The sequence below is a fragment of the Quercus robur genome, chromosome 8 (assembly GCF_932294415.1).
Source record: "Quercus robur chromosome 8, dhQueRobu3.1, whole genome shotgun sequence".
NCBI classification, from domain to species: domain Eukaryota; kingdom Viridiplantae; phylum Streptophyta; class Magnoliopsida; order Fagales; family Fagaceae; genus Quercus; species Quercus robur.
This window is the reverse complement of record NC_065541.1, coordinates 57,076,373-57,101,481: the sequence shown is the minus strand read 5'-3', so window position 1 is coordinate 57,101,481 and position 25,109 is coordinate 57,076,373. Positions and strand designations below refer to the sequence as shown.

At 36.8% G+C, this 25,109-nt stretch overlaps 2 protein-coding genes across 2 annotated transcripts; one reads left to right on the top strand and one right to left on the bottom strand.

Moving 5' to 3' along the window:
* The first annotated feature begins 689 nt into the window (after positions 1–689).
* LOC126697213 (ras-related protein RABF1) lies at positions 690–6,287 on the top strand. The gene is made up of 8 exons (XM_050394101.1): positions 690–1,069; positions 1,541–1,617; positions 2,565–2,648; positions 2,839–2,933; positions 3,104–3,209; positions 5,244–5,333; positions 5,426–5,512; positions 6,005–6,287. The coding sequence occupies exons 1-8, from the start codon at positions 1,045–1,047 to the stop codon at positions 6,041–6,043; spliced, it is 603 nt and encodes a 200-aa protein (XP_050250058.1). The 5' UTR covers positions 690–1,044; the 3' UTR covers positions 6,044–6,287.
* Positions 6,288–20,092: 13,805 nt separating this feature from the next.
* On the bottom strand, positions 20,093–20,681 carry LOC126696522 (SKP1-like protein 1B). The gene has a single exon (XM_050393245.1). It carries the CDS (start codon positions 20,679–20,681, stop codon positions 20,238–20,240), a length of 444 nt encoding a protein of 147 aa, XP_050249202.1. The 3' UTR covers positions 20,093–20,237.
* Between the last annotated feature and the right edge of the window lie 4,428 nt (positions 20,682–25,109).

Below are 25,109 nucleotides of genomic sequence, written 5' to 3'. Positions count from 1 at the left end.
AATATAAATAATTTTTCCTTTAATAACAATCTGCCAATTGTCCTTAATAATGTGTAAATAAACATTAAAACCAGAGTTTTCAAATGTCCCATTAATAGTTTTGATTTAGGCCTTATCCAGGTTTAGCAATTGTTTGGGCTTTTGACAAGTTGGGCCAATCTAGTTAAGGGCTTATCATAAGTCGTAACCATCTCTCTTAACAACTTGTAATTTAAGCAATGCTTATTTCCTCAGTAAAATACCTACATGCAAACCATTAGAGAATTCTACTTTCCCCAAAGCTACGAGCCAAACAGGGGTTATGTTCTCCTTTGTTTGAAAGGTTTAAGCTTTATTTTATTTTATTTTATTTTTATTTTATTTTATATCTCCTTTAAAAACATCATGGAGTATCAACTAATTAAACTACAAGACTCTTGACAGTTTAGCAAACTTATTAATATTAACAATATTGATAATTGGTAAATAATTTATGCACTCCACAATACTTGAATCTCAAATCTTGTCTACCACCCCCATATTTTTAATGGATGAAAATTTGAATTGATCCATTACTTCCATACAATCGGTTAAATTTATTTTTGGATAAGTATTTAGGAGAAAGAAAAGAATATATTGACCAACTTTATCAAATTATAAAGCTTACATACAAAGACACTTAGACACCTGTACGTAGATATAAGCCTATACGAGCATTGTAAGTTTCCAATAAAATCTTGTCTTTCATCGTCACCATCTTCTCTCTTTTAGTTTTTTTTGAGGGAAATTTCTCTTTTTTAGTTTTTTTCGGTTATTTTGGTTTTTAATTCGGTGGTGAGTACATACTTTTGTGGCACGATACGTATAAAATGGGTTAATGGGGTCTCTAAAAATTTATAGTGTATCAGCCATTAACGACCTTAAAATTCCACACAAACCCATATAGCCATTTTCTCTTTCTGCACATTCACTCTCTCACAATTGACAATACCCTTTTCACCATAAACCCTAATCATATACTATAGAAATACAACTATACGTACAAGCCTACAGTCTCTGGTAGCCATGGGTTGCTCCTCTTCTCTTCCAGGTAATACTTAATTTTGTCCTGTGTTGAAATTTTTAGGGTTTCTTATACTGGTTCAGATTTGGTCAAAACCGAGATTTCTCTTCGAAATTTGGGGATTTGTACCCAAATACGTGGATTTCTATATGGGTTTTTAGAATTTGATTGATTTGTTGAATTTCTGAGCTGAAAAAGGACTTATTTGATGAAGAGCTAGGAGTCATGTGTTTCTAGGGTTTTTTCTTGGATCAGATTGGTTGAACTGAATATTCTCTTTGAAATATGGAATCTTTGTATACAAATTTGTAGATTATCATCTGGGTCTTGAGAATTTGGTTGATTTATTGAATATCTGAGCTGAACGAGATTGATTTAGTGAAGAGCTGGGGAAATGGGATTTTCATGAGAGTGGTTGTCATTTTGTGGATTTGGTTGCTACTGACTCTTAATGGCGATTATGGTGAGTCTGATTGTTTGGGGTTTTAATGTTTGCAGACAGGTCTTCCGGGCAGTTGGCCGGGCTGAATTCAGAGAATGGCGGAGTGTCTGACGCCAAAAATCTCCGTGTGAAGGTACTTTTTTAGCGGAAAAGTGTTTTCAAAGGCTACTGTTTTAGTCAAATCTTTGGGTTCAGTTGATATCGACTTGTGGCTTTTATACGTTTTTTATATTTTCACGAAGGACAAGACTTAGGTGCGGTTTATTAGGTTTTTCTCTTAAGATTCAGCCACGTGACTTCTTAACTAAAAACTTAACTTCCATACCATGAAAAAAATTTACATGGCAGAATCTTAAAATTTACATGGAAAAATTAACTTCTCAAAAAAAAGTCTTGCCCTTTCAAGAAACTTTGCAATTGGTTGAGTAAATGAAATGAGACGGACATCGTGGGGCAATTTATTCATTTTTGTTATTTTTTGTATTGACAAAGTCCAATTGAAATAGAATTGATGTGTGATTTGTGGAAGTAAGTTGACTTAGCTACTTAAGTGATAATGGCTAGTTTTAAATTTCCCTAGAAGTGGTTATTATCAATGTCCCTTAGGATCCATGGTCAAAGATCTAATTATATGAAAAAAGATATATGTTGCTGGACACAATATTGTTGGAAAAGGATATATGCTGTTGAATTAGTTAGTTGGGATGAAAGCTTAGTTTAGTTGAACTGAGAACAAAATTGATCTTTAAAATTACTTGTGCAAAAAATGTGTAAAGATTGGACTATTTGCATTTATAAAAATAATTTTTTTTTTTTTTTAACTGTAAAGATTGGGCTATTTGCAGTTGGTACCATATTTCAGCTTTATTGCTTCCAGTTGATTCACAATGTAGTATAGTAGTAGACAAAATTAATTTGCCAACTGAAAGGCTTTTTTATTTTAATTTTTTCCATGCTGGGGCTTAGGAGAAAGAGGTTGAGATAAAACCTACAGGTCTTTGTGAAATTGATAATGATTTTATTGTATTCATCCTGTTATGAGTAAATGCAACTCACCTTTGCATCTGTTGCTGTGTGCAGCTGGTCTTGTTAGGTGATTCTGGTGTTGGTAAAAGCTGTATTGTTCTTCGCTTTGTTCGTGGTCAGTTTGACCCAACTTCCAAGGTAAGCAAATTTTTTTTTGATAAGTAAAATATGTTAAAGTAAATTTGTATTGTAGTAAACTACATAAAAAAATGGTTAGCTTTATTTATTTATAATGATCTATGTGAATGGATATGGGTGTCTATCCTTCCTCCTAGCCCCAGAGGTTAATTTATGATACACTTACAATTGGTGGTTTAAATAATTTCAGGTTACTGTTGGAGCTTCATTCTTATCACAGACAATAGCTTTACAAGACTCTACAACAGTTAAGTTTGAAATATGGGACACTGCTGGCCAAGAGAGGTATGGTGGTCAAATCATGCTTCAATATATAAAAAGTTTAAGATTTATATATCATAGCACAAGCTCATCTTATAAGGTCCTTGTTTCTATTGGACGTCTACCCCGTCTCCCTTGCCCATGCATGCCACTTTTTGCACGAGAAAATTAATTGTTGATTTTGTATTATTCAGGTATGCTGCATTGGCGCCACTTTACTACCGAGGTGCTGCAGTTGCAGTTGTTGTATATGATATAACAAGCCCAGAATCATTTGCCAAGGCACAATATTGGGTTAAGGTAGATTTTTTCAGGGATTGCTTAGTGTTAGTTATTTTATTGTTTGTTTGTTTTCTTTTTCCCTGCAACATTTAATTATGGAAAGGATAAAGCCATATAATAACCTTTTTATGAGGGTACAAAACTACTATGATCATGGGGTTGTACATTGATGATTGAGCACCTAATATAGAATTGAAGTTTGAGCCATAATTTTTTTTGTATCGATGGTCAAACCTTTTTAAAACTTCTAATTATCAATAATTTTCTTAATGGCTTGACATGAGAAAGAAATTCCAAGTTTATTCCTAATATTCTTCTTGCCCCCGCCCCCCTTTGTCCCCTTGAAACTAAAAACATTGGAAGGTGCTCAGCTTTGAGTCAGACCAGTATAAAGAAAATGTGTTGGTGCAACACAGCTTCTAATCTAATATTCTTTATTGCATAAAGTGTTAAACAAAAGAATCTGGTTGAGGTATTCTTATCTGGTAAACTTTGTTTACAGATATGTTTTAAGTGGCGGCTTGGGCTGGTAACAAAGATTTAATGCAGGGGGTGAATGCCCCTGAATTTCGTGACAATTGGTTTTGGTGGGTGGGGTTAGTTGCCCATAAGTTTTACTGGCTAGAGGCAAGTCCAAAGGGCTCTTCTTTAGAAAGGTTCCCTATGTCATCAAAAAAAAAAAAAAAAAAAAGATCAAATGCAGTGTATGCACTAATGTTATGTGAATGGAATAAGTCTAATTTTACTGGAACATAGCAGTGCATAAACTTTTGATAATAGGAGTTCCTTAGAGGGAAAACCCCATCAATGCTTCTTGTACTGCCTGAATAAGATCTTGACATCTTAGTTCTCGCTGTGTAGTACTTAAATTTGCTAATTTAATCATGATATGGTTGCATTGTCTTGGTTGGCAATAGTTTAAGTTGGGAAATCAGACTGACGGCCAATTAGGTTTGTTCATCAGTTGGTTGGATGAATATGTGTGTTCACCTATGTGCCATAATATTTTATTCTTGCAGGTTATGACTTTTCATTTTGGAATATTTATTTTAGTAATTTTCTTTTAGAACCTCTAATTACTCTGAAACAATGCTCTAAGTAAAATTCATCTAATGGGCTACATACCTAAAATCAAATTTGTACAGAATTGTTCTCAGTACAATTATGACAGTGGGAGGAATTCTGTTGTGATATTTTGTATTAAAAAAGTAATTCATTTCAAAGATGACACCAAACCTTGCTTGTAATGCATCATCAACATGCTTTTCAATAACCTAGGTTGCATGTCTGACTCATGCTGACAGTGTCATTAATAGAGAATATGAGCTGCTTAAAGGGTGTATCATTTATCCTGCAGTTTGCAATTACATCCTATCAGGAAGTTGATAGAGTTATAGTTGGTCAGTAGTCATTACTGAATTAACTTATAATATCTATTTCTTTTCTTCTTAACAATTTCATGTTCTCCTTTTTCCAATTAAAACAGATTGCAGGTTTTTCAAGTTCAATAATATTACTAATTGTGTTTACGAGGACTCAAGTGGTTGTAATTATATGAAAATTGTACATAACAGCTTGGGTTTGTCTATCACAAAGTTCATTAAAAGGAAGTGAGCTTACCTTTATGTGTGTACTGTTGTACTCATGTGCATGTGCCCTTTAATTAATTCTTGTCTAATCTCTACACTGTAGAGAATCTAGAGATTGACTTGCTGGCAACAAATATCTAGATTTGGATGAATATAAATCGTTCTTTTAAATTTTTAATCAATTGAAATTTTTTGACTTACAGATTCTCTTGGAGTTCCAAGAGCTGTGGTGAAAAAGGAAAAACTTTAACTTACTTTGAGAAAAACTTTAACTTACTTTGAGATGGTTGGATTGTTATATAGTTGTGTGGTTCAAGTGCTCATTGCTTATAGATGGGATCTTTTTACTCAGAAAGACGTGTGGTTATAGAAACTGCATTTCTCATTAAGTTTGGTAATTTAGTTCCTATGGTTGCAGTTTAATATGCTTTTCCAACCAATTGATGGATTTGGCATTTTACAGGAGCTACAAAAACATGGTAGTCCTGATATAGTCATGGCCTTAGTCGGTAACAAAGCTGATCTTAATGAGAAGCGCGAAGTACCAGTTCAGGTGAGTGAAATTCTCCTCAGTTTGATGCATTCTGTCTACCACAAATTTATATCCATTTTCTAGATATAACGCATGCATTATTTGGCTTGCAGGATGGCATTGACTATGCGGAGAAGAATGGAATGTTTTTTATTGAGACATCTGCAAAGACAGCAGATAATATAAATCAGCTGTTTGAGGTACTATTGACATTGAAATTTTAGAATATATGTTTCTGTCAGCAGCTGTTATTGCTAGTACTAACAATATACACCATCTACAAATCTAAATGATTGAGACTGACAGTGGTTTTTAGAAGCGCTCTCTCATTATTGGTGTTATGAACAGGGTACACTAAATACAAGTCAATTGTAATTTGGTACTCTGTGAGACTATATGCACCATTTCATCGTGGAGCACTTGCTTTGAATGAAACATTTTGTTGACAGATTATGTTGCTATCGTCAAGGCTATTAGTTGGGCCTGCAAATAGGCTTGTCTGTGGAATCTATAGTTGTGCAATTCCTATTTATTGGGGTTCAAGTGATAGCCCAATGATAGTTGCATCTTCTGTGGTGCTTTATGTCTGTGGTTTGAACCCCACCTCCCCCACCCCCACTATTTCTAGCTGTCACATAAAAAGAAATTCCTATGTACTTGGAATACTGAATGCTTGTTCCTTCTTTTGGCAGGAAATTGCCAAGCGACTACCCCGCCCGGCCTCTTCATGATGCAGAACCTTTGAAACTGAATTAACTTATAGCTGCTCAAGTTGTGGGAACCATTTATCTGCCTGTAATATTCAGCTTGTGTATATTGTGTTATAGATACATAATACTCTTTCTTTCTGTTCGCAAGATATGTAATACCTTCTTATTAATTGTTTATGGTTCTCAATCAATCCTTTTAGTTGGACACAATGACTGAAACTTGAAGTTAAAACTTACAACAATATAGTTGATACTTGAAGTAACACATTTATTGTTTGCTTTCAGTGGTAGAGAGAGAGAATTCAGCAATTCATACCTAAGAAGATATCATATTTATTTCCAATGGCCTTTAGGTCGACTGGCACATCCAGCTAATAGGTGCGGGGGAGCTCAGTTTTGAAGCCCACCTGAGGCAAAATCCCTCTTAATGTAGCAAAGAATTTATACTTGCTAACGGGGACAATGTACCAGTCTGGTAGACATGAGAGGTTGCCACTACATTTAGATGATACCCCTCCACAATTCACGTTTACAACTGAAACCTCTAGTCTAGCCCAAGCTTAAGGGTGAGTTTGGTTCAGTTTTTTAAAATTGGGCTTTTTGAAAAAATGGAGTTTTCAAAAAGTGCAATATGAAAAAGTGTTTTTTATTTTAAAAAAGCTGAGTGTTTAGTAAAAATTGTTAAAAAGTGTTTTTTGAAAAAGCTGAGTGTTTGACTAGCATTTATAAAAATTGCGGTTTGAGTGATAAATTATCAAAAATGACAAAGTATGTATAAAGTATTGTGAAAATACTTTCTAAAAAATTATTCTAAAAAGAACTTTCTAAATTTCTAAATTTTTTCTCTCACCAATATTAACTAATAATAACCTACCATTTAAAATTTATTATGAAAATATTGTGATAGTGTTTCTCAATTTTAATTTCTCATTCTTTATTTTATTTTTTCTTTAATTCTTTACTCTCTCTTTTTTCCATCCGTATTTCCTTCTTCTTTTTTTCCCCTCTTTTTTTCTCCTCCACACATGCACCCTTCTCTTTTTTCTTTTTCTTTTTTTCCTTCTTTTCCCTTTTTCCCTACCACTTCCTCCAAAACATTCCAATTAACTTTTTTTGTTCCTTCCTTCCCCTTTTTCCCTACTAGTTCCTCCAGAATGTTCCAGTTGCCGCAAAGCTCTTTTTTTTTTTTTTTTTCTTCTTCTTCCTTTTTCCCTTTTCTCTTACCACTTCGTTTGCAAGTTTCTTTCCCTCTATCCCATCAAAACACACAAACATAAAGGTCACACACACCACACCATTTGATTCTCATCAAACGAAGATAGAGGGGGAAATCCAAGAGGGAGGAATGGGTCAGATCGGTGATTGATCTCTGCCTTCACCGCCACCTGTCTTCCTCCCCATCGTTGCTTGATCTCTTCCCCACTGCCAACAACATGTGGTAGAAATGGGTAAGATCGATTTTTTTTTTTTTTTTTTTTTGTTCTAATTTCATTATTAGGTTCCTTTGTAAAATTGTGTTATAAACAAAGGGATAAGAGGAATGAGGAATTTGGTGTGAGTGAGCTTCAGAGAGGGCAGAGGGCAGAGGGCAGAGCAGAGAGATGAGAGGAATGATGAATCTAGCGTGAGAACATCTTTTGATGCATCAAAGGGTAAAGTTAGATTTTCAGTAAAATGTGAAGGGTAATTTGGTAATTGCTCATGTGTGTCCAACGGATATAAATCAACGCGCATGGCCTTTTTCCAAAATGCACCTCTGAGCTCCTTTATGGCTTGCGTGTTCTCTTCACAAACCCAAATTGCAACTTTTTCCAAAAAGTTGCATTTTATACCTAACCAAACGGGTTTTGTGATTCAGCTTTCTTCAAAACGGGCTTTGTGGTTCAGCTTTCTTCAAAACGGGCTTTTTGGGTTGGGAAAGTTGAAATAAACAGGCACTAAACGTCATACTTATATGCCCTAAATTGGTTATGGGCCTCATGGCCAAGAATAAGTGTGTATTGGATTGGGAAATTGCACTCACCTCCTATGAAAATATTACAATATTGATCTCTTCTCTAGTTTGGAATAAGACACCAATTTTCTCTAAAATGTAAACTATTTACGCTAACCTCCTTTAGATGATTGAAAAAATGTTTTAAATAATCACAAAAGATAAAAAGCTTTTGTAAATACCAAATTTTCTATTAGATGGGATGTGGATGATAGCTTAAGTGGATGATAAAATAGAAAATTAAAAGATTTTCAAAATTTTATTTTTTGTCATCCAAGATATCAATGTAAATTGTTTGTAATTTTAGAAAAGTAAATGTGGGGGGGGGGGGGGTGTATAATAACTGAAAACTTAAAACTTTATTTATTTATTTATTTAATAAACTTATTTAATAGATGCATGAAGTGTATCTCTTGCCAAATTTTTTAATTTTTTTTTTAAAAATCTTTTTGAGCTAGTTGTATTCCATTAGTGATTTGATTCCTACTGAAACACGGACTTGGTACACTGACAATGCCACAACCTATTCAATTAAAGTGTGTACAATCAGTGTGTGATAGGTACGTAGTGTGAGATAGTCAGTTTTAATATGTTATACCATACCCTCTGTTTGCTAGAGAATGATTTAATTTCTATTTTTGATGTTAGACTTGATTAATGAGTTAGTACTAGTATCATTGATGTTCATTATGGTTTAGGATTGATGAAGATTTTTTTTTTTCTTTTAATTTACTAGCAACTAGCGATTCTAAATTTGTGATTGGGTTGGTGAATGTTTTTTAATACTATTGATAAGAATAGTCTTTTCTTTCTTTTTTTTTGGTAAAAAGACGATTTCATAAAACTCAACAAATTACATCTAGAACAGTACAAGATCTGTTAAAAGCAACACCTAAACAATCATCCTCCAAGGTTTTAGCTAAGTTCACAGGTGGACTTGAAAACAACATGTAATCTTGCTCTTGATTAGTTCCTAGTCTAGCCATCAAATCAGCGCAACGGTTAGCTTGGCGGTAGCAATGCTTCAACTGAACTTGCTGAAATCCAGTCATCAGCTGCCTGCAGTCGTCCAAAATGGGAGATATAATCTGATTTACATAAGCAGAATTCTTCATGACATCCACAATCACTTGGCATCTATCTCAACAATAAGACAAGATATATTCAAACTTCTACACAGTAGAAGACCATCCCTCAGTCCCCACAATTCAGCAGCAAAGATATTAGTTATACCTATATGCCTAGTGAAACCAGCAACCCACTTCCCATGCTCATCCCTCACTACCCCTCCACAGCCCGCCCGCTCCATACCTCCAATAGTTGAGCCATCAGTGTTCAATTTTTTCCATCCTATTGGCGGCTTCTCCCACTTAATTCTCTTGTTAAATCTTCAGACTGGATTGCGTGGAGAAGAGACACAAAACATAAACTCTGCTGCTTGATTGGAAATCTCCCTATACAAGTTCGGATTAGGGCTCTTCCTATTGAAAACAAAAGAGTTCTTGCTCTTCCAAATGCACCACACAGCAAAGTTAAACAAGATTCTCCAAGGTGGCTTCCCTTGAATAAGACTACCTCTCTCTTTCCCATTGTTATGCAGCCACTTATGCAGATTGCTCCTCCAAAAGTCACTATTATTTCCCTTTACACCCAGCTGACTCCATATTTGCTTTACCCTTGGACAATCTCTAAGGGCATGTAATATAGTTTCCGGTTCTCTTTGGCACACAGGACACCCTTCATCCTCCACAAAACCTCTTTTACCAAGGCAAGTTTTAACTCCTATGCTATTATGAAGGCATCTCCAAAGGAAAGTCTTAATTCTAGGGAGAGTATCTAACATCTTCCACATCAACCACCTCCCTAGCAAAGGAATAGGCACTCTTGAGGTCAAAACAACCCCTAGCATTACCTCTCCAACCTAACCTGTCCCTTCCACCATCCCCTAAGGAAATAGGAATGGCTTGAATGATCGCTTTAATTTCAAGAGTAAGCTCAAAGGGGATTCGATTCCAATCCCAACCTCCATTTACCCAAACATCTTTAATTTTCCATTGGCTTGCTTCACGGGTTAAAGAACCATGAATGAGGTTGCGGATAGGACCTTTACAAGTCCAATTATCCAGCCAAAAGCTGAGAGTGATGCCTCTATGAACCACCCACATACTACCTTTGTTAAATGTTTCCCTACCCTTCTTAATGGCTCTCCAAATCTGATAGCAAGGCAGTCTGTCCATGTTAACAGCATTTAATCTTCTATTGTTGCAATATTTTCTTTTTAGCACTCTCACCCACAAAGCATCTTCCTCCGTATGGAACGTCCAGTTCAACTTAGCAAGGAGAGCAGTGTTTCTACCCTTCGCTTCTTGCAAACCCAGCCCACCATCTTCTTTAGAATTAGTAACTTTCTGCCAGCCAACCCAATGTAATTTCCTTTTGGTCTCCGAAGAACCCCATAGGAAATTTCTATTAACCCGGTCTAAGCCATCCAGGATTCTTCCTGGTAAATACGTGCCTTGCATGACATAAGAAGGAATTGTTGATGAGGAAGCTTGAATCAAAACAGCCCGGCCAGCCAAAGAAAGCATGTTAGCTTTCCAACCGGATAATTTTTGCTTAACTCTATCCAGGATTAAACTCTTGAGTGGTGGCACCCGGATGCTTGATGGGAAAACCAAGGTATTTACCAAGAGAGGTCGTGGAAGCAAAACCAAGTATATCACAAAGCGATTCTCTTGTATCCCTATCCACATTTGGAGAAAAATACACTCTAGATTTAGTAATACTCACTGATTGCCTCGACATGCTACAGAATTCATCCAGAACATCTCTAATAACTGCACACCCCCTTCCATCTGCCTTCCCAAATAGCACCAAATCATCCGCAAAAAATAAATGCAAGAAGGAAGGCCCACTTTGAGAAGCCTTTACAGGCTGCCACAATTTTGCCTCGCATTTATCTTGTATAAGTTGTCCTAGGAAGTCCATACACAAAATAAACAAGTAAGGGGAGAGCGGGTCTCCTTGCCTAATCCCTCTCGAAGGATAAATGGGTTCCAGAGCTTCTCCATTCACCAATATTGAGGTCGACACAGTAGAAACACAGCTCATAATGATCTCAATCAGATCAGTGGGCAAATTAGCTCTAATAAGCATGCTTCTTATAAAGCTCCACTCAAGCTTATCATAAACTTTCTCTAAATCCACTTTAATAGCCATATACCCCACTTTCCCCTTCTTTTTGCTAAGGGTGTGGACAATTTCCTGCACGATGATTGCATTGTCAATGCCTTTCCTCCTCGAAACAAAGGCAGTTTGAAGAGGGGATATGAGCTTCTCCAAAAAAGGTCTAAGTCTAGCAACAATAATCTTAGTAATCACTTTATAGACTGTATTGCATAAACTAATAGGCCTATAGTTACCCAACGTCTCCGGGCCTTGAATCTTAGGAATAAGGACAATATGAGTCCTATTCAAAAACTCCGGAACTTTCCTCTCAACAAAAACTTTCTTTACCAAATCAATCACAGAATTGCCAACAATCAACCAAAATCTATGAAAGAATCCCGCATGCAAACCATCCGGCCCAAGAGCCTTATACGCCTTAAGAGACCACAAGGCATTTTTAACCTCCTCCACTGAGGCAGCCCCACTAATACTCACCTTTTCCTCATCAGCTAATTTGCCTTGCCAAAGAGTATTAAAAGGAATCGACCAAGATGCACTAGAGAGAGAGGAGTACACTTCATTGAAACCACTCCAAATGACATTTTTAATTGCCTCTTCCTCATACAACCACTCTCCTACTGAATCTTTAATAGCCAAAATCTTATTCATTTTTCTCCTAACCAAGGTAGACACATGATAGAAGGCAGTATTTCTATCGCCTTGAATCATCCAATTAACTCTAGACTTTAACGCCCAAATCTCTTCCTCCTGATTCAGCACAGTATCAAGCTCTTTAAGCAACTCACTTTCAAGATTAAGGAGGAAATTTGACGGTCTAATCGCTACAGCTCGTTGAATACCATTCAAGAGGGCCATAATATTGTTTTTTCTAGCAAATACATTTCCAAACTTCGTTCTATTCCACTTCTCTGCCTCTTTTGTGAAAGAATCTATAGCATCCGCAAGCATGGGATAATGTCTCCACGCTTGAGAAACTATGTTGGTAAATGTTGGGTCAGACAACCAACAAGTTTGGAACTTAAAAGGTTTCTTCTTCTTAACTGCAACTCTCGGCTGCATATCCAACAGGACAGGACAGTGGTCAGAGTGGCATCTAGTCAAGTGAACTACTTTTGCTTCAGGGTACATAAGACACCAACTAGGGTTAACAAAAAATCTGTCAATCCTCTCTTGGATTAGAGCTTGAACATTCCTTTTATTTGTCCACGTGAAACGCGGGCTAGAGAAACCAATGTCAATCATACTACATTTATCTAAGCACTCCCTAAAAAGTAAAGATCTACTAACACTGACAGCCCTTCCCCCAAATTTATCACCCTCCAAAAGGGGCTCATTAAAATCTCCAGCTAACACCCATGGCAAATTATGCAACTCAGCAACTTTAATTAAATTTTCCCATAAAATATGTCTTTCTGCAATTCTAGGACTAGCATAAATTGCAGTTAACAACCAGCTAGAGTTAGAATTTCGTACCTTAACCACAGAATGAATCTCCTGTTCAGTGTTGGCTAATGCTGTAATCTCCACCCGATCGGAATTCCACAGCAACCATAATCCTCCCGCATAACCAATTGTCTCCATGTGGATAGCACCATCAAAAGGTAACCTATCTGTAATCTCCCTAGCTCTCTCACCTCCAATTCTAGTTTCCATTACTACCAAAATTGCTGGGTTATGGCACCGAACCAACTCCCTAACATGTCTCTGAAAAGAGGGCTTCAGAGCGCCCCTACAATTCCAAACTATCATATTCATGATGATAAGAACTCTAAGAAAGGACTTGTATCAGCAAGCAGGAGTGGCTTCATCTCCACCTTCAAGCTCCATTCGATCCAAGTCACCATCTCTAACGGCTGCCTCTCCTCTGGAAACATAAACCGCCGCATGACTAACCACTCCATTAGTGTTTTCCGAGTCAACACATTCCAACCCAGACCTTTCATCCCTTCCACCTTCAACCGAACCACCATGAGAACCCAACAAATCCTCCTCATTATTATCCATGCCGGCTTTAGGAGCGGCAAGCCGCCTACCATCACACTCCTCTCCGTTAGAGTAAGGATGCCGTTCCAAAAAACCATTAACTCCTTGTTGACCCCGACCATACTCTGAGCTACACGCACCTTGATCACCGCCGGCTCCACCTCCAAACTGGAAACCCACACCAAAATTTGCCCCGATAGCGAACCGATCCTGAGAATCAGTACCCAGAAAATTTTTCCCATTATCATTCCGATCTCCGATCAAGATTTTTCCCTGTGCATTCAAGGGAAACGGCGCACCAGCTGCACTAGCTTCCCCAACAGTGCTAGAGCGATTAGAGAGAGCTGCCCTGTTTCGGGCAACACCTTTTTTGGCCTTAACTGAAACAATAGCACTAGACGAATTTGGCTTGACACCAACATCTGCTGATCTACTTCTCACAATGGGCTTGGGCTTAAGAGATTTTATCTCCTTCCCAGGCCTGGGATGATCTTTCTCAACATACCTCACACTTGGGCCTGCTACTTTGACTTCATTTAATGGCTTCGGACTCTCCTTCACCAAGCACTGAACTGCATTAGCCACTTGAAGCTCATTAAAAGCTCTCTGGGGTGAGAGCTTCCTTTTAACATCCCTACTCGGCCCAATGTTCAAAAATTCTGATCCTAACGGCATGTAAGAGCGTGTTTCCTTCCCAGCTCGTGGCTGTCCATGCAAGTTCATTGTGGTCCCATCACCCCTCTACTATTTTGTCCCTGGCTTCTTGCGCATTACCATTATCCACGGACCGTATGTACTCTCGGGTACATCATCTTGCGCACTACCATGCACATTCAAGCTGGGCCCCACATTTTGTTTGGCGTTTGCATAGTCATGCAAGGTGCATGTCTGTGCCTCAGTTGTACCATCCGTTTGGTTCATCTCCGTGCTCGGCGTTGATGGCTGCCGGATGGTATACGGACAATGCTCCTTGCGGTGTCCGATTCTTCCACACTCAAAGCACATCTTGTGGATTCCCTCATAGCACACCGGCTGCTCCCGTTTCCCTATCAAAATGGCTGTAACAAGTGGTTTCTCGACATCCACCTGAACGCAGAGCCGGGCAAATCTACCTCTAGACTCAAATGCCGCGTGAGTGTCAATCCTCAACACGTTCCCAATCACTTTGCCTATTTGAAGTAAAGCCTCCACATGATAATACTCTATTGGGAGTTCATTCAACCTTATCCACACTGCCATTGAAGACACATTTGCAGTCGTCGGAGAGAAATCTGGTTCCCACGGTCTTATGGATAGAAAGTGCTCTCCAATAAACCAAGGACCCTTTTTCAGCATGGCTTCATAATCCTCTCTCAATGAAAATCTTGTAAGGAAAAATCCATTGCTTAGATCAACGCAATCCAATCTTCTAGCCGGTCTCCACAAAGATAGCAACCTATTTTGTATAAAACTCAAGCCAACGGACCTCCCATATACCTTAACAATGAGAGCTTTATACCAAGGGCTACGAATCTTCTGTTTCAACTCCTTAGAAAACTTCACTGCTACCAATCTGGCCCTTAGGCCTTCAACCTCTTCATCAAAATCAGCATCGTCTTCCATTAGATTTCCAAAACTAAAAGCTTGCATGAAAGCACCAGGAATTTCACCGACTAATTTGTCTTTGAAAGACGTGGTACTACTCCAAACACCTCCATTGTTCCTCGGAGATGAAGCAGCTGAATCCAACCCTTCTTGGAATCCTGCATGGCTAACGTCTTTAACTTTTTTCTTACTACGCAAAAGCTCCTCCTGTTCCTCCTTAGAGAGAGCACCAGAGCATTCCATGACAAGAGTACGAATAGTCTTTTCACTCCTTAAACGAACTGCCTGCCACTCTACAATAGACTCATCTGACATGTCCACCAAGTCGGCCTTCCATCATCACCACCCAAAGTGATTTTTCTAACCCCATGGACAACCATGCTACCATCCATCTGAAAAGGGAAAGTCTCCCAAATGACCTTGTCCAACATATGTTAGCTCTTCCAGAGGAGAGACTTTCAAAGATGACTCTTCTAAACTAGGCTCTTCCAAAGGAAACTAAAAGTGATAACCTCTCTACTTAACAACTAAGACTCTTCCCAGCAAGCAACCACCTCGTCCAATATAAATAAGAATAGTCCAACAATTGCCTTAAGCCACCCAACATAGGCAATCCGCCACACAGGTCATCCAACTCCTCCAATCACTCATCCAACCCTCCAAATGATGAAAACTCTGACGAAAGCATACTCATGAGAACCCATTTGACACACTGGCGATAAATTTACACTCATCCAACATACAATATTAATCATCTGACACTTATCACACTCTGTATCTGATTCAAAATAAAATGAAAATCTCATCCAACTTGTCGTGCAGCATATGTTTGTTTATCTATACGGAGAAAGTCACCTACTCACATAGACAACCATAAACAAACATCCATGTCATAAGGCTTGTCCACAGCATAGTCGTCCACAATGATGATCATTCTACACTTAGACAAAATTTAATCATACTTTGGTACGACAAACGGAATTTACTTTACAAATCCACTGCTTCAAAACATGGGAGCAAATCTTCTTGTAATTCGCTCCCACTTACTCCACTTAACCAACCCGTCTCCCATGAGGAGAGTGACACAAAACAAGGAGACCCACTTAGGATCCCCCTATATAAAGGCTAGACCTCATTCAATTCGAGGTGCATTTGACAAAATCCATACACTACTACCATTTGAGTTTTATTGGGTTCATATGAGTTTTTAACTTCAATATTGAAGAAGTTTAGGTTGGCATCCTATCGGTGCCCTCCAGTAGCGTTCTTCCTTTTTGTAGGTCTTCCAGCACCTCCAAAGGAACAAGTGACATATTGATTTTTCATGCATCATCAACTATAATTCCTATGGTTTTGTTTTCCTTTATGTTCCTTTCAATTCTTTTTTCTTTCTTCTTTCGTTACAAATACATTTGTACGGTCAAAACAATAATACGGTCAATGTTTAATTTTCAAAGACTATCAAACTATTCGAGAGATTTTTAATTTACTTTAGATTCTTTTGCTTAGCTAGGCATACTCAACTGATTAACTAGATCACCTTGGAGATTAATTCAGGCTCAATTTAAACTATTCTGTTTAGTGAAATTTTTACTTTTAGATAGTTTTGGTTAGGCATCCATAACTAATTAACTAAATTACACTGGTGACCAATTCTAAATCATTTTCCACCATCTTTGTTTTACCATCATCTTTCTCTGGATGACCTTTATTTAGAAAATCTAGCTTAACCTCCAAGTGAGGAGGAACGTATATATGATCTTTCCTTTACTGGTGCAACCGTATGCCCCTTATATATATATATGATCCAAAGTCACCATAACTTTTCTTCATCCTTTCCAATAATATTTTCTTAAACATCAAGGATAACTAAGACATGGGCACCAAGAAAACCATTTCCATGCTACTTATTGTCTCCCTGCTGGTTGTGATGGTGTGTGCCCAGACAGAGGAAGAATTATTAAAAGAATGTACCAATCAATGTAAGCCACAGTGCTTGAAAGATAATCCCAATGTAGGTCCTGCTGCATGTGAAGCTGCCTGCAAAGATACTTGTGTTATAATTGTTAGAAACAGCCAAGATCCTGGTTTGCCATTTCCCACCAGAAAACTAAAAAACTAATTCAATATTCATCATCGATTTCAGCCTGTTTGCTTTACTTTGATAAATATGAACTACTCCAACTCCAATCCATTCTATGTTTACTGGAGCAATGTGCTTGCAAAATATATATGGGTAGCCAATTTCCATGGTATTTCTAACTTGTACTACATGAACTCATGAAGACTTTGGACGAATTCTTCCAAGGATATACTTTAATGAGTAAGATTTGATATCATATAAGAATATGCTTCTTTCTTTCTTTCTTTCTTTCTTTCTTTTATTGAATCAGAAAGAATATTATTAACACAAACCAGATCACAAAGCAAGGCCCTTCTATACTAGGACAGTAGATGAAATACAGCAATTTTTTTGCCACGCCGAACACCTCGCCACCTTGTAACTCTTTGGAGAGTCTCAATTTGAGTAGTTAATATAACATATAAAGACACTACTTAATCCAAAGTTTAAACTTATTGGTTTGGGCCAACTATATGTTATATTAATAACCCACTCTTCTCATTAGTATTTAGTGTCCGTTTGGGAACATCTTATATAGCTGAAAACTTTTTACTAAAGTACTGTAAATCAAGTTAAAAGTTAGCTAAATAGTGTAGTGGGACCCATGAATAATATCAAAAAGTATAGTGAGATTCATGAATAGCAGCAAAAATAAGCTGAAAGTAGAGATAAGTTGAAAATTTTAGCTCATCCCAATCACACACTTAGGTTGCGTATAGCATTGGCTTAAAAATATAGATTTTTTTACTATTTATCTTATTTTTGCTACTATTCATAGTTCTACTATACTATTTTAGCTAAATTTTAGTTTTATTTAAAGTACTTTCAGTAAAAAATTTTCAATTTCAGCTAAATAATTTGTTCCCAAACAGACTCTTAGTGTCCATTTAAGATCCGCTTATTTTACTGAAATTGAAATTTTTTTACTGAAAGTACTGTAGATAACAATAAAGGTAAAAATTAGCTGAAATAGTATAGTGAGACTCATGAATAGTACCAAAAAGTGCAGTGAGATCCATAAATACTAGTAAAAATAAGCTGAATAGTAAAATAAGTTTGCTTTTTAAGCTGGAGCCAAACACATACTTAGGTTATGTTTAGGATCCGCTTATTATATTGAAACTGAAAACTTTTTATTGAAAGTACTATAAATAAAAGTAAATGTTAATTGAAATAATACAGTAGGACCCATGAATAGTATCAAAAAGTGCAGTGGGACCCATGAATAGTAGCAAAAATGGTAAACTACATAAATGGTCCCTATCCTTTACATCATATTTCAATTTGGTCCCTAACATTTCAATTGTGTCAATTTAGTCTCTAACCTTTTAGTGCTGTGTCAACTTAATCCCTATCGTTATCTCATGGATGGAAAAGTCTGACATGTCAAATACCTTGAATAAAAAATTTATTTATTGGACACATGTCTCGCCACATTAGTTCTTTTTTTTTTTTTTTAACCCAAATCAAATTTCTTTTTTCTTTTTTTTTTTTCAAAGAAAGTTTTCTGGTTTTATTAAATTGGGCAGACCCAAATAAAAACACATATCTCCCTAAAATCCAAAATCCCTAATCGTGAGGACGACGACGCCTTCTCCTTCCGACAGCTTCTCTCTTCCAACAGCACCTTCTCTACTCCAGCAGCACTAGTTGTGTCTCTCTTAATTTTGTATTTTCATTTGGCTTAGTTTTGTGTATTTTTCGTACTTTTCTACTTCACGTTTTGGTGTTTTGCTCATATATAATCTTTTTTTTACTTGATTTTTATGCTCAATCTCACATCAGTGGAGATTGACCCTATGGTTGCTGCAATAAAGAAACTCCATTTTTTTAACCCTTTAACTTCGTTATAGTCGTAGCTCGGGAAAAAAAAAAAAAGGAACTTCGTTATAGTCCACTGTGAATCTGTTTGATACCATCTCTACCTTAAATGCTTGGACCCACTTGTAGTAATAAACACATACAGAAAAACACATTCAAATGAACTTTTGCATGATAAGTCACATGATTCTAAAGGTACCAGATTCACATAGAAGAGATAGACTTGGTGTTGCTGGAGTAAAGAAGGTGTTGCTAGAAGAGAGAAGGCGCTACTGGAAGGAGAAGGCGCTGCCGTCCTCACCGTTAGGGATTTTAAATTTTAGGGAGATATTTGTTTTAGATTTAATTTGGGTCTGCCCCTCTTTAATAAAATTTGCAAATTTTCTTATCAAACCCAAAAAAAAAAAAAAAAAAGATTTGATTTGGGTTAAATTAATTTGGGTTAAAAAAAAAAAAAAAACTAACGTGGCAGGACATATGTCCATTGATGTGGCAATAAATTAATTTTTTATTTAAGCCGTTTGTACTTTTCCATCCATGAGATAACGGCAAGGGTTAAGTTGACACGGCATTAAAAGGTTAGGGACCAAATTAAAATATAGTGTAAAGGATAAGGACTATTTATGTAATTTACCCTAACAAAAATAAGTTAAATAGTAAAATAAGTTGGCAAAAAATAAGCTTGCCAAACAGACACTTAATGTGAGACTTTACTCACATGTAGATACCCAATAAGATTACTCGTTGATGGCATTAAAATATCCTTTAAATGTTAAATATAACATTCTTGGTGAAAAAATTAAAATGAAGCAACCATAAAGAGATAATTTTTAGGATTCAATCGGTGCTTAATAATGTCTTTAACCAATTATTACAAACGCCATTTCTTCTAAAATTCATCAATAAAAAACTACTAAATTGGTATTTTTCAAATTTCAAATATGAAAATTGAGACAAAAGCACCAAGTCACTGACAACCAATAGATCATCAACTACCAGTTGTACGAGGTGAGATTAATGTTAACAAATTACCTAAAAATACCACAGAAGGTTAGGTATATATATGGTGATTAATTATTGAGGTTGAATTGTGTGTTGGATTATGTGTTTGAAACACTCTATTTGTTGAATTAATCAAATTAATCCCCTGTACAAGTGTGGGGGTCTAAAAAAACTTTTTCATTTACATAAACAATGATGTTTTTAAAAATCAATTTTAAATCACGGCTCCAAATTAGGTTTCCCAGTAGTCATACAAAACATTACTCTTAGTTTATTTTCTTAAAATTCATGGCAAAAAAGGTTATTATTTTTTTATATAAATTAAAATTAAAAAAAAAAAAAGTGATTCATGCCAACATTAACCGACAAGGCCACAAGCTATACGAAATTAAGAAGTTTCATCAGTTGCTAACAAAGGAAATTCAAAGAAAATACTACTACTACAGAGAAAAAAGAAAACAAAAATCTTCATGATCCTTAAAGACTACTAATCAAGTAAACATCAAAAACAGAAAAAACAATCACTCTTCAAAGGCCCAGAGGTTCTCCTTTCGGATTTCTTCCTCTTCTTCTGGACTAAAATCATTCACGATGTTCAACGTCTCTCGAATTTGCTCGGGTGTTTTTCCTTTAAGCATGTCCGCAACTTTCTGACATGCTCGGTTCAGCAAGTCCTTGATATTGAGATAGTTTGCAGCCAAGAGAAGATCATAGAGAACTGCCTGATCAACCTCAATAAATTTGTCCTCGTATTCCTTCAGTTTTTCCTCGTCGAGTTTCATGTCCACATGGTTCTTGCACCAGTCTAGCACCAACTCTAGGGTTTTGCTATCCACGTTTGGCAGTGGAATAACGTTGTCGGCGCATCCATCCTCAACCAAGCTCTTGATGGTTTCAGACTGCACAGCCACAAGCTCTTCAACCTCGAAAATTTTATTGTCGGAGCTCTTCAACTCCAAAGCCATACTCTTCTTCTTACAAGCTGGAAATATGTATGCTAAAGGAAACCCTACGCAAGAGAATCTAGAAGATTGTATTGCCTACAGCTAGAGAATGCAAAGTATAGAGAATACAAGCGTGGGCGAGTATGGTATATATAGAGAGAGGTATAGGCCTTAGTCACAAAGTAGTCCTATTCTCTCTATGATTCCTAGCTATGTAAGACTTCTTTCTCTATTAGTATTAGCCGATTAGGAGAAGGAAAAAATAAAAAAAGGGAGGTGGGTTTTCCGATACTGATATGTATAGCCTTGTGGCCTTGTCGGTTAATGTAGGCATGAATCACTTTTTTATTTTATTTTTTAATTTATAAAAAATAATAATAATAATAATAATAACCTTTTTTGCCATGAATTTTTAGAAAATAAACTGAGGGTAATGTTTTGTATGACTACTGGAAAACCTAATTTGGAGCCGTGATTTAGAATTGATTTTTAAAAACATCATTGTTTATGTAAATGAAAAAGTTTTTATTAGACCCCCCAAACACTTATACAGGGGATTAATTCAACAAATCGAGTGTTTCAAACACATAATCCAACACACAATTCAACCTCAATAATTAATCACCATATATTTACCTAAAGCAGGATTAATGAAAGCACTAAAAGGAACCCAAATTTTAGTAATGAAGTGGAGAAAGAATCAATCAAGAATTTCTTCAATGGAAAATTGCTCATTCACTAACAGTTAAACAATTACGTATAATCTATTGACTAATATCGTTTGCGACCCAGAGCTTTTGAACTTAGCAATTGTGACCCACCATTGGAGAATTAATTATGTGGTTTCAAAAATAGCTTAAAGCTCAAGATGAAGTAATTACACAATTAGTTTTTGTTTAGGACCAATACACAAAAAGGGATTATAATTTTTTGCTTAAGGAGAAAAATTTTCAGATCTACTTTGTGGTTACTCTCTCTCTAGAGTAATCACTCTTCGAGTAGAATTCAAATTCAGATTTCAACAATCTTGCTCGAGTGAGAGTGAAGCAAGTGTCGTGTAAACTTTCTGCCTATTTTAATGTTTCACTTGAGTGAGTTCAATTTTCACTTGATCGAAATTCTTTGGTATTCAAATTCTTAAGCAGCTCTTGACACAACCCTCTATAACACTATGTTTGTCAACTGGAATTAGCCAACATCTAAACCATAATAATTAATCTCCCCCTTTTATAATTCTGTGACAAAACATCACATAATTACAAGAGTCAAACACAATTACAAGACTTAATGTAACACAAGTAAATATCATAAACCACAAACCAAACTAATTAAAGAAGCAAGTCACTGTCCATTTAGATTTTTTCTTTTTGCTAGCAACAAGCAAAATGAAAGACTGATGCGTGTATTACCCGAATATTGAATTTGAACCAACCTAAGAAAGTAACGAGTATATGCATGCATAGGTATACATTTTTTTTTTTGATATTCAATAGGTAAACAAGATTTTAGTCATAACACACAAAGTGACGAGAACTTGGTATATAAATTGTGGTAATTTTTTATTGGTAAAATATTGCAGATTGTAAATATAGTTACATTGACTTTTATATATATATATATATATATGCATGTGTACGCACAATTTTCGTAAAAAATAAATTACACGGTCACAAAATAGTGTAACAAATAATCAATTTGTATTGATTTGTATATATATGTAAATACAATCCTTTGTATAAATCTTTACAATGAAAAAGTACAATAAACTCCTCTGATTCGATCTCCAAGAAACTTTACAATCCAAAGGGGGGCTATCAAGTTTGATCTTGAATCGTGCTTTGATGTCTCCAAGTTGAATGAATAGTTGAATGTACTTGATTTGATGCGAGGGCCATTGGCTTAATCTCAAACTGGATTACAGAATAATCCCTACTTTGATTTGAAGAAGTAGGAATAAGCCTTGATGAACAATAGAATATTTGTGATCTTAGAGATGATTCTTTATTTGGGCTGAGTGTCAGTAGAGTTTTTTCTCTAAGTATTTGTTCTTTTCTCATATAAGAAGTCTCTATTTATAGGCAACTCAATAGCATTTGATTTGGAATTTTCTCTCAACATTTATTGAGAGTCAATTATGAATTATGAATTAATTTTGGTTTTCCATTTAATAAGAACCTTCCATATAAGTCTTTTCTTTTGATGCTACCACATGACTTGATTTCATTTGCTGATTGTCCACATCATCAATTGAAAGTTAACTTGATCAAAGATACTCGATCATGATCAATTGGACGATTGTGGGTACATCATAAAAATTTTGATGTCTACAAATGCCCCCACTTCAAGATTTGGTTTTGCATCTTTCTGATGTATTTTTTAGTTTTTTTTTTTTAGTGGACATGGTCTATGGGTAGACAAGGCCTTCACCAATGTGAATGTGAAAAATGGGCTTCTGTTCTCAATGAACATGTTCTATTGGCCTTCTAAGAGCCCTCCAAAAATGACTGGCGTGGGCCACAAAATTGACAAAATCACTTGGGGCACGATTGGTGTGCAACTGTGCAAGAAGTGAAGAACCCTTCTTAGGCTTGGATTCAAGAGGCGGGGCAAAAACTTTTTTTCTTGGCCGCAGCTTTCATGGATTGACTAGGGTTTATTGCCAACATTTCTCTATAAAAGGACTTAATGCTTCAACGATTGAGAGTAAACCGTGAGTGCCTCTCTTGGAGTCGACTCTTCTTTACTATAGCAGGAAGTTTATGCTTATTGTGGGTATAAAAGAACCAAGTAAGAGTATTGGGCCATGGGCCATGCTCGAGGATGTAGAGGAGCCTAAGAATAATCAAACAATAAGATAAGTATGTTGGTTAATGGGACGAGGATAAGGACAAATAACAACGAACAAGTGGTATCTCCCGAGGAGCCAAATGTTCGGGGGGAGCATTGTTGAAGGTTGGCACCCAGCCGCCTAGAGAATATCGTAAGAGGCAACCATACTTTTGAGGATAAGTTTCAAAGAAATGAGTCAACAGTAAATTAAGAAATATCTGAGAAGAGCTGCTGCCACCACATTAAAATTGTATTTTCTTATCTTTTTAGCACAAATCCAATCCATTGTGACCTAGACATAATTTACTGAGTCTTTTTCCTATGAAATCCATCCTCTGACAAATATATTGTTTTGGGCTTGTTGGGCCATCATTCATTTCCATTGGGCTGAGGGTATAAATCTAGTCCTTACGCTTATCATTTTTTATTCCTTTCTTCTGAGCATTCTTTATTTACATTTTTTTTTTTATGAGCTTGGTGTGCAGGACATAGAAGTTGGCACGGTGTGGGCCAAGCGTCAATTGCTTCCTCTTGGAACTACCTCCGTCATGTTGTCTCTAAATTATCTTCAGAGTCAGCGCGAAGGTTCAAAGTGAGTTGCGTCTTCCTGTCCTTCTTGTCTTGGCGTCCAACAGATTTGAGCATTGGCAACTTCATCATTGAACAACCTTCTTAAGTTGGCACTAAATCCAGAGCGGGTCGTCATGTTCAGCTTTTCGTCTTAGTATCCAAAGGGTTGCACTTACTGTCCTCGTTCCACAACTATAGGTGCATAGCTTTGTTCACGCATCCATCAACTCCACCTCGCAGTTGTTGGCGCCGGAGCATAGAGACAGCCACATATCAGATTCAAGCACCAATTGCCATCTTTGAACTACACTCTTCTTCTTTCATCGTCTTGCCGATTGAAGTACCAGCTGCTTCATCTTAGACCTTGTTGCTGCTACCCTGCTTTGTGAGTCAATGTCCTCCGCGCCATTGTCCAGAACGAGTTGTGGGTTATAATCTTCGTCGCAACATTCAAAGGATTCAAGCATCGACGATCCTCTCGCTGTCTCTGAGAGCTTCATCCGCGTAGCCATCGCCTTCGTCTTGTGGCTATCTGCGTGTAAGCTTCGTCCGCGTAGCCCTCTCACTGCTTTCACCTTGAGACTATCGATGTAGCTTCCTTCGTGTGTTTATTTCTTCAATTTCGCAGCTGTTGTTGCCGGATACAAACACCAATTGTCATCTCTTGGAGGCGCTATCGTAGTGAGATCTCCGCTTCGTTTCCAAACCTCTTTCACGCGTCAGCGCAAGAGAAGCAAGTTGAAGTGCTCAGTTCTTCTTCTTTTAACGACGGGTTCAAGAACTAGTCGCTCTCTTTCACCCGCATTGACATTGGACTACCCTCGCTCCCCGGCTATCCGTGTGAGCTTTGTTTGCCTATCCTTACCCATGCCCAAGAGTAAAGGTCATCTAAAGCTCTTTAGTTTCCACATCGCGAGTTTGTGACGCACTGCATTTGATTTTGGGCACTCCAACCACGTCCTTATTAGCCGCGTGTTTTCGATCATGTTGATTCTTTGCATACGCAGAGTTAAAGGAGGAGTTGCGTTGTCCTTGAAGCTCCAAAAGCAA

What these genes read in the sequence shown, in the direction of transcription:
- LOC126696522 (XM_050393245.1), bottom strand. Translation starts at nt 20,681, where the DNA reads ATGGCTTTGGAGTTGAAGAGCTCCGACAATAAAATTTTCGAGGTTGAA.
- LOC126697213 (XM_050394101.1), top strand. Translation starts at nt 1,045, where the DNA reads ATGGGTTGCTCCTCTTCTCTTCCAG. An exon ending in TTGCTCCTCTTCTCTTCCAG is followed by an intron (nt 1,070 to 1,540) that starts GTAATACTTAAT and finishes TAATGTTTGCAG; the next exon opens with ACAGGTCTTCCGGGCAGTTG. An exon ending in GACACTGCTGGCCAAGAGAG is followed by an intron (nt 2,934 to 3,103) that starts GTATGGTGGTCA and finishes TGTATTATTCAG; the next exon opens with GTATGCTGCATTGGCGCCAC.